Genomic DNA, 9143 nt, shown 5'->3' with positions numbered 1-9143 from the left:
GAGGAAGTAGATACAAAAAGATTGGAGGCTATAATATGATCATGAATGTCATATATATATTTCAAGAACTAACTCAAAAGATGTTGCCATTGTTGGAAAGTATCATCAAAGATGTAACAGAAACAAGGTCTCTAAATCTCTAATATGCACTGAAATGGGATTGTTAGGAGGTATAGGATGATCCATAGATGAAGAGGAAATTCATGTGGAAGAATGAATAGTAGAGGTAACTAACTCCAAAACTAGATCAATAACCATTTTAATAAGAAAAGAATCACATGGTTTGGACTGGCCGATCATTTTTTGCTATTACTTGTTGGTGGGCATGTAAGTGGTGGAACAATTACATCTTCAATCATGTTGAGCATGATGAGGATAGCAAAGTGGACTGGATTTTGAGACAGAAGAACGACATGGTAAAAGTTTTCCAGACCCAAAACGTAAATCATTTTTCAGAAGTCATTTTTCTGATTTTCAAATACAACCTAAAAAAGAATGCATTATTACATGCAGGAATTAACAAATCTCTTACTCACATATTATGATAATATTAAGTAAATAACAAAAAGATAACTATTAAGTTTTTTCACATATTGATAAAGATTCAATAAAAGCAAAATGGAATAGAAAAAGATAACTAATAAGAGTTACTTCCAGGACCAGTAATCCATACAGTGGGTGCAATGTAACAGGAAAGAAGATGGAATAGCCCAACAAAAACCTTATCTGAAAAGAGAACTTCAAATTTAATTCAGTCCTGGAATCACCTCCAAGTACCTAACAATTAACAGAATTCATTTCAGGTAACCAGGACTCAAAGACAACGAAAACAAAACAAAACAAAATTAGACAAGTCCCTCTTTACATTTGCTTTGTATGAAATAAAAAGCCAAATTGAAACACAATTTCCTCCATTGCTAAAAGACCTGAAGTTATATTTTAAGGTAGCTAAAAGAATTCACTCACTATACAACCTTGAAAATTATCCCATCCTCGAGATCAATCATTTGAAGCTCTGTTTCTCTGGGGAAATTTTTGCTGAACCAGACTGAGAGTCTTCATCTGTGATCGGAGTCCTGGGGTCACTTTTACCTTTCTCAATGTTTTCGGTTTTACTGGTCCCCACAACGGCCGTTTTCAGTGAACAGGAGGGAGTGTCTTCCATAGGAGTTGGAGTATTAGTGTCTGAAGACAGTTGACAAGAACTGGAAGTATTTTCTTTGATTCCAAGATCCTTGCAAGCCGAAGCATTTTCTTTCACTCCACCTTTGTTAGAATTAACGAATGGTAGCCATGTAAACTGCAATGTATGTCCCTGCCAGCTTTTACCATTCAAAAATGCTCTTTCGGCAGAACGGCGTGATGCGAAAGATACCTGGGCAGATATTTTGGATGTGTCCAACTTGTCCTGCACCTCTGTGGCTTCGAGCTCCACAGAAGAAAGTTCACCAAAAGCAGAAAAGTGATCCTTCAGGACAGCAGCCTAGGAAACAGGAAACAAATATCTCCATCACTAATCAAAGAAAAAGGGAAGCTGAAGAGTATATCAATCCACCAACAAGAAATGGGAATATAGAGATAAAACAAGACGAATGACGTGTGAAACGGGTGCCAAAATTCTTGCTGTGCATATCTATAGAAAAAATAGTGTGCATCAATTGTGAGAATCTGAAAAGAGACTTCACGAAAAAAAGTATGTGCGTGAGAGAGAGAGAGAGAATATGCAAGAGTCGGAAAGTTAAAGTTAAGCCTAAATACAACACACAGCTTTGGCATCACATGCACACATATGCATATTGCATACAGATTACAGAAGACGACGGGAAAAAGTAATGAACACATACTCCCTACTCCCAACCCACAACCTCTTTTTTAAACATTGATGAGGAAATAAAACAAATGCAAAAGTTCAGTGCCTGAAAGGGAGTATAGAAAGATTACATTTGCCAGACCACTTGGTATAGGTGGATTGATTTTGAAAGCAGTGGGGCGGTTGTCCAGTTTGTATCTATTAAAGATAAAAGGAGCCCCTACAGGTGCCAATGGACGAATTGACTGTTTCAAGCTTGAGGGTTCTGATGTAGCCACAGGAGAAGATGATTTTGAACAAGAGAGTAGTGCATTATTTGCAGATCTATTGCTGTCAGGCACTACTTCAGTATGTTGAGATGATACAGCAATATCAGGTTCAGTGGAGCTTGATGTTTCAGCTTTTGCGAAATCAGCTACCTTTTCCACTTTAGGTCTCTTGGCAACCTGATCAGATGGCCCTTCATCTTTAAGACCTGAAGCCTGCAGAAAGAAAAATTTTGAGGTTTGAGGGACATTTTTACTTTTCTTTTTTTTTGGATAAGTAAATCTCTTTAGTAAACTGACAGTGTTCTTGGATCACTTATCATTTGTCAGATTAACAAAACTATATTATAAATTTAGTCATAAGATGAGGCCACAAGAACTAAAACATAAAGAATCATTTTATAGACATTACCATTTCTACTTTATGTCTCTTCACAACCTGATTACATGGCCCTTCATCTTTAAGAACTGAAGCCTGCAGAAAGCAAAATTTTGAGTATAGGGGGACAGCGTGTTTTTTTTTTTTGGGATTTATAAATGAATAAATAAAATAGAAAACCTGATAGTGCTCTTGGATCTCTTTCATTTATCGGATTAACAAGACTATATCGTAAATGCAGCCATATGATGAGGACACAAGAAAAACTAGAATATGAACATCCATTTTACATTATACATTAAAGTTTATTAACCCTACATGTTATCATCCAATGACAGCATGAAGTAATTTTAGTAAAGAGAATGGTTTCTAGAGTCTGTTACTAGGATTCTCAGTAGTGGAAAGTACAAGCCCAAGCAACATACAAACACTTGAAATTCACTTTTGTAAAGACTGTGAGATACTCTAACACCGAGATAATATGAAGCATTTCAGCATAGAAAAATTTTTGTTGAAATAAAAAGAAAGGGAACTTGCAATTACTTGTTTCTCAAATTCATCCAATTGACGACGGAACTCATTCCGCTTCTGATCAAGCATCTCCTGTTTTTTACGAAGTTCTTCTCTTAACAGTTCTATACTCTCCATCTTCTTTTGAGGAGGTGCTGGGGCTTTTGGAATATTAGCAACCATGGGCTTAGGCATATTGGGGATTGTTCTAGGCACAGATTGGATACTATCTTTACCCTTATGAGCAGCAGAAAGATGGGGTGGAGCAGAAGCAGGCATCACTCGAGTAGCTCCATTGTGTGGAATATTGTCCCTATTAGCCCAACGAAGCTTGATAAAACGGTTGCCCATAACAGCATCAGGTGCCTTTAAAGCTGCCTCAGCTTCTTCTCTCTTAGAAAACTGTACAAAAGCTCGTTCATTTTTCTGGGGGATATAAATGTCAATAACCTCTCCAAATTTTTTAAAATGTGAAAAAATAGCTTCCCTTCTGTTGTCTTTTTGTGGAATACCATTCACAAACAAAGTAGAATGTGCCTTTTGACAAGATTTCCAAGCATCACATCCAGAATCAGTTTGTGATTTAAAAGATGTTCCTGTTATTGCTGGATCAAGGTTTTCTACATTAATATGCTTCCCATGACTGTAGACACCCTGACTGCTTAATGAATCTAGATCTTTTTTAGTTTCATTTTCAATATGACTTGAAGAATCTACGGTGGGTCCAACTTTCTCTTTGATTTCCAATTTCCCTTTTGAACTACCAATTCTTCCCCAAACACCTTGAGATACTGTGGCAGCCAGATTACTTCTTGTTGGGTGTTCAATATCGTAGCCATCAGATAGCTCAGGCTTTCCATGATCAGAAGGGTCCATGTCCATCAGCTGCACAGTTTCACCAACACTTGTCCATAAAGGCTGATCAGGGTCATATACATCAGCTCCCCCAGCCACAGAACCTCCAGTATGTGCTTCATTCAATCCTAATCCATCATCAGTTGTTACAGGTTTTCCACCTTTCATATGAGCTTTACTATTAACCAATGAACAAGAAGGGAGCACTGCAGGTAAAGCTCCTTGTCCACTAGCTGTTCCCAGCAGGGGTGCATTACTAAGCGAAACGGGGAGATTAAACTGAGAAAGGCTCTGCAATTTTGGATGCATAAAGTCGAGAAGTTACACAGAGAAAACCATGAAAAACTAGGTGTTCCCAAAACCCTCTAAAGGAACCCCTTCAATTATGAAGATTAGACAAATTATCGTTATGATAAAATATAGTAATTTGTTAAGAGTGAAATTAGAAGTGGATAAGTATGAACAACACCCATGTTTGCATGCTTGTTCAATATCCATTCAAAGTTATTGTTAAAACATGAGATACCGGTTGTCTCCATCAGATTATAAGGCCCTACGTTCACAAGTGGAAATGCAGACATTTAACAAATCAAGGCCTTATATGTGTAAGCCTAGATGATGGATAAAGTTATAGTGTCTAAACTAAAAGAAGCAAAATTAATTAACCAACTTACAAACACACAATATGATAAATTCTAACAGCCTGGTATACGATTACCACACATTTATTCACCATCAAAATCTACATATCTATATTGACTATAAAGAATTTTGTGTTCTTCTGCAGAAAGGCATATACCTGAACATCCTCAATAACAATACGATTCATTCCATGCTCCATTGGGCACATGTCTCCTCTTAGACAAAATCCACGCTCTTCAAAATCTTTACATCTTTGCCGAGGTATGCCCATACCAATTGTAGGATTCATGGGTGTCCTAAGTGCTCCTTGCAAGCCAAGGGGATGGAGTGGATCAAGACCAGTAATAGGCATTCTGGGAATCATTCCAAATGAACTCCAAGGTGAACTTAGTGTATTAGAAACATTTGGCAAGCCCCTTCCAGCAAAGAGACCAGGTGGGACAGGAACTTGTTGAGCCATCTGGGATGCAATATCATTTGGGTTGAACCTAGAATCACGTTGGCCCCATATACCTGGTTCCCTCCCGCGAGCTCTGCCAAGACCAGGTTCTCCTGACAGTGATTGGTTTGACCGTATTCTAAGGTTGGAATCATGTTGAGGTCGGGAAAATGAATTCATGCCTCTTTTTTTCTCAAATTGTACACTCTGTTCTTTCTCAAAAGAAGCAGATTCAGAATCCTTGTAAAGGTGTCCATTTCCAATGGGCTTGTTGCGCTTCCTGTAGGGTCTTGTCAGAACTGATTCAAAAGGATCAGTCTCAACAGACTCAGAATGTGTCTCCCTCCTGCGATGCTTATGGTTACGATCATCATCATCATCTTCACTGATTTCTTTCTCTTCAGGACCACTATTACAATCAGAAGATGAAAGAACTAGCTTTGGAGATGAAACTTTTAGCTCCATGAATTAAAGAGGTCAAACTTAATTTATGAAGTCAAAAACTTCATATTCCAGGTAAAAATGCAGTTACTGGAAATAATTCATTGGTTAAAGCCAATTCAGCATTCTCCTGCCCCTGGAAGGAAAAAATAGTAGCAAAGGCAAATAAGATATTTTATTTAGGGTCAAAATATTTGAAACAAAAAACTACAATGAGGGATTGCATAAGCCAATCTACAAAAAAGACCCTTCTTTCATCAAAGCCATAAATTTGGTTGTAGACTTGTAGTAGTGTCTGTATACTGCCATGACATGCATACACATACAAATTCAATAACTATGGCTCTGAACTTGACAAAGATTACATTTCATAAACTAAATGCATTATTTACTGAGAGAATACAATTCAATGACTCCAATTCAAATGCTAAAAATTGGTTCTGACAACAATCATCTCCTTGCACTACTACTACCAATGAACTGCATGCATTTTTATTATTGTTTGATATCGTGTATGTATTTGTTTTGGAGCCCTTTGGCTCCTTCCTTCCACCAAAAAAAAAAAAAAATTCGTGTATGTATTTGACAATATTATGGTTGACGACTTGGCAATTCTGGTTTATCAGCTAGACAAAGAAATTCAGTGAGAACTTTTGCAACCTCGCCCTTGTGCTGTTGTGCATAAAGAAACTAGTTGGACGAGAAGATCTTTAATACTAAAGAAGTGCTGTTGAAGGCCATTCAATTCCTAAGCTTTCTATTTTAAGATCTCACCACATGATGTATGCCTTCACAAGTGAACTGAAACCATTTATCACACCTAAAAAGGGATATTCTCACAGCATTAACCTACATTGTGATATCAACTATTTGTAACAAGGATCTTTCAGCAACATGCAATCTTGATAATGCATAACCACTCTTTTCTTAGTTTTCACTCATGTCAAAAAAAAAATGTGAATAGATTGCATGGTCACAAATACCAGAAATTGCAATCTTAATAATGCATAATCACTTTGAAACTTTAAGAGGTGAGAGGTCAACATTTCTTGCTAATATTTGCACCTACATGTATTGTTTTCTGATACAGAGTACAATTTAACATTAGCCCCACAATACTTAAGTTGGGGGCTAAACTTCTACGCTTGAACTAGCTTTTGTGGTGGAATTAGAGTCTTAGCTTGAATGTCATATCATTTGGTGCTCTCGTTGAGAGACCGGTATGTGGTGGGAACAACATGGAAGAGGGCCACCCAGTACTTGATAAGTTTCAAACAGAGCCGAGAAGTGTTCGGAGTGAAAGTTGTCTAAAGTGAGAGCCATCTGCTCGTCCGATGTCAACTTAGCGTAGGGGGCGACCTAGGTAAGGACTATCTGATGCTAAGAAGAGTCCAGATTATGAGTTGTTGTGGATGTCAGCTTCTCAAGGGGTGGCAATGATACGACCCCACATCAGCTCCAAAAGAGATTGTGGAGTGGTACATAAGTTGGGGCTAAACATCCACTATTGAGCTAACTTTTGCGGTGGAATTAGGATCTAGGCTTGAGTGTTGTATCATATTCCCTCATAGAACTATTACATTCTAAGTTTCCTTGCTAAGAAAGATGAAAAAATAATCTTAAGATACCATAATACTCTCAGCTAGCAAGGAAGCGGTTCCATAAAAGGGCCGTTCAATTCCAAAGTTATTCAAATAAAAAGATCTGGGTGTTCAGTTTTATAGATAAGATGGTTGGAAAAGGTCTTTGATAAAATTTTATTTACATAAGAGACCCAGCATAGACTACAGCAAATAATTTTTTTTTTAAATGAATCAAAACAAGCTTTACTGACATACATCAACAAACATTATTTCTCCACAAATGTAGCTCTATGCCACTTCAATGGGATTGGCAAAGTACATAGAATACTTCAAAAAGAGTTTCAAGTTTTATAAACCAACTGAACACATGAAATGACAAGAACCAATTAAAATACTTTAGAAATTCTACCTCACTAGAAGCATCTGAAAGACTTAAACCCCCTTTCCATTCACCTATACATCAAATTAAATGGATTATCCAAATCCAAAGTAAATAGTCTGAGTCCTACATTATCAGCATACAAGGATGCCAGCATGATAGACCGAACGAGGGAAAGAAATGAAACAAAAACTCTGGCTCATTAAAAATAATAATAAAATTTTCCAATTTATCAATATATTCCGAGTGCATTTGATAGACAACATAAGAACAGCTCCCATTCTTTTTAAGTAGACACAAAAGAGAGCATCCAACTACCTAAATTAGATGAGTAGTAGAGTTTGCAGTCTTAATCAATCATTCACTAGCCACGTTTAAGAGCTCTAACCTAACCGTTAAATACTAAATAACTTAAGAAACCAATTGAAACCTTAAAAAAAAAAAAATTTACAAGCTTCAGCTCTAAACAAAATCCCTAATCCAATAAGAAGACATGTAACACAGAATATGAGCATCGGAAATAGTTTATAACATTAGCCATAGATAAATCGGGAGCTAGAAAACAAAATACAAGGAAGAACATTAGGGACAAACCTCCTACGTATAAATTGGCGTCTTAGGGTTTCGATTTCCCCAATCAAAATTCGAATGCGCGTGTGTATGCGAGGGAGTCCAGTAACAGGCCGGCCATACTTTGGGCTTCTTGCCTTCCTGGTATATCTGTTTTGGAATGAAGAAAAGCTGAGAAAGAGGGTTTTACAGAAAGAGCATGGTTGAAAACTTATGGGCGATTGGGAATTTGGAATGGTAAGTCCCCATATTTTGTTGAATTTAAATTTTATCCTAACCAACGACATTTCTTTTTTCTCAAAAGCATCAGATTTTAATTTTGGAAATTGTAAATTGTCAAATTCTGCTATTTTAGCAAGCTCAATGGAATGAAAGAAAAAAACTCGTACAACAAGCTATTAGATGTATGAGAGTATGTTAGAATGAGATTTTTTTATATTATATTATATAATGATATATATAGGTATATATAAGAAACATGTACAAATTTCAATACAAATCTTAGTAGGAATAAGGAATACAAGCTTTTGAACAAAGTCTACTCATTCTGAAGCGTATCCCTCGTGAGGTGGATCCGAATTCGGTTGATTTAAACAGCGTTGAGTTATGGATTCAAGTACATGGCTTGCCGACGGGGTTTCGATCGGAAGTAGTTCTTCAGGCCATCGGAGGTTTTAATGGCCGTGTTACTGCCATGGATGAACGTAACTTTGACGGGGCTATGCGGGTTTTCTTTCGTGTCCGAGTGGAGATTGAAGTTTCAAAACCTCTTAAAAAGGTATGAAACTGAAGAAGGACAATGGGGAATGGGTGAAAGTTGATTTCCGATATGAACGATTACCAACCTTTTGTTTTATTTGTGGCATGCTTGGATATGGCGAAAAGTTTTGTCATAAACGGGTACAAGGCTGGGTAGGGATGGCAATGGGGCGGGGTGGGTGCGGGGGATATATCACCTGCCCCCGTACCCGCATTCCCAACCCACTCCCCGCACCCGCGCGGGTAATGAAATTCCTACCCATCCCCGCCCCCGTGGAGATTTTGCGGGTGCGGGTAATACCCAACCCATAACTCTATTATTAATATTCCACTTAAATCTAATAAAAAATTTATACTACAATTCTAATTATCGCATGGATTCTTTTTATAAGTTTGAACATAACTCTAAAATTTAATAAGAGCCAATGATGTTAGTCTTAATTGAAACTAAAATTGTGTTGGTAGTATAAGTTCTATAAGTGTTTGCTCATTATGTTATTTATGTTGTTC

The 9143-nt window shown here is 37.2% G+C and overlaps 1 protein-coding gene across 4 annotated transcripts; it reads right to left on the bottom strand.

Annotated features, from left to right (window-relative positions):
- Positions 1-570: 570 nt before the first annotated feature.
- LOC115998831 (zinc finger CCCH domain-containing protein 41) lies at positions 571-8719 on the bottom strand. Of its 4 annotated transcripts, XM_031238495.1 has the most exons (8): positions 8417-8719; positions 7899-8024; positions 4620-5478; positions 2999-4111; positions 2489-2551; positions 1942-2292; positions 975-1483; positions 571-777 (listed from the first exon to the last, which is right to left on the bottom strand). In XM_031238495.1, exons 3-7 carry the CDS (start codon positions 5364-5366, stop codon positions 1004-1006), a joined length of 2754 nt encoding a protein of 917 aa, XP_031094355.1. In that variant the 5' UTR covers positions 5367-5478; positions 7899-8024; positions 8417-8719; the 3' UTR covers positions 571-777; positions 975-1003. The 4 variants fall into 4 exon arrangements, with proteins under 4 accessions (XP_031094355.1, XP_031094353.1, XP_031094352.1 ...); XM_031238493.1 differs by having other exon boundaries at positions 687-1483; positions 8396-8719; XM_031238492.1 differs by having other exon boundaries at positions 687-1483.
- Between the last annotated feature and the right edge of the window lie 424 nt (positions 8720-9143).

Source organism: Ipomoea triloba, chromosome 12 (assembly GCF_003576645.1).
Source record: "Ipomoea triloba cultivar NCNSP0323 chromosome 12, ASM357664v1".
NCBI classification, from domain to species: domain Eukaryota; kingdom Viridiplantae; phylum Streptophyta; class Magnoliopsida; order Solanales; family Convolvulaceae; genus Ipomoea; species Ipomoea triloba.
This window is presented reverse-complemented; position numbering and strand designations above follow the sequence as displayed.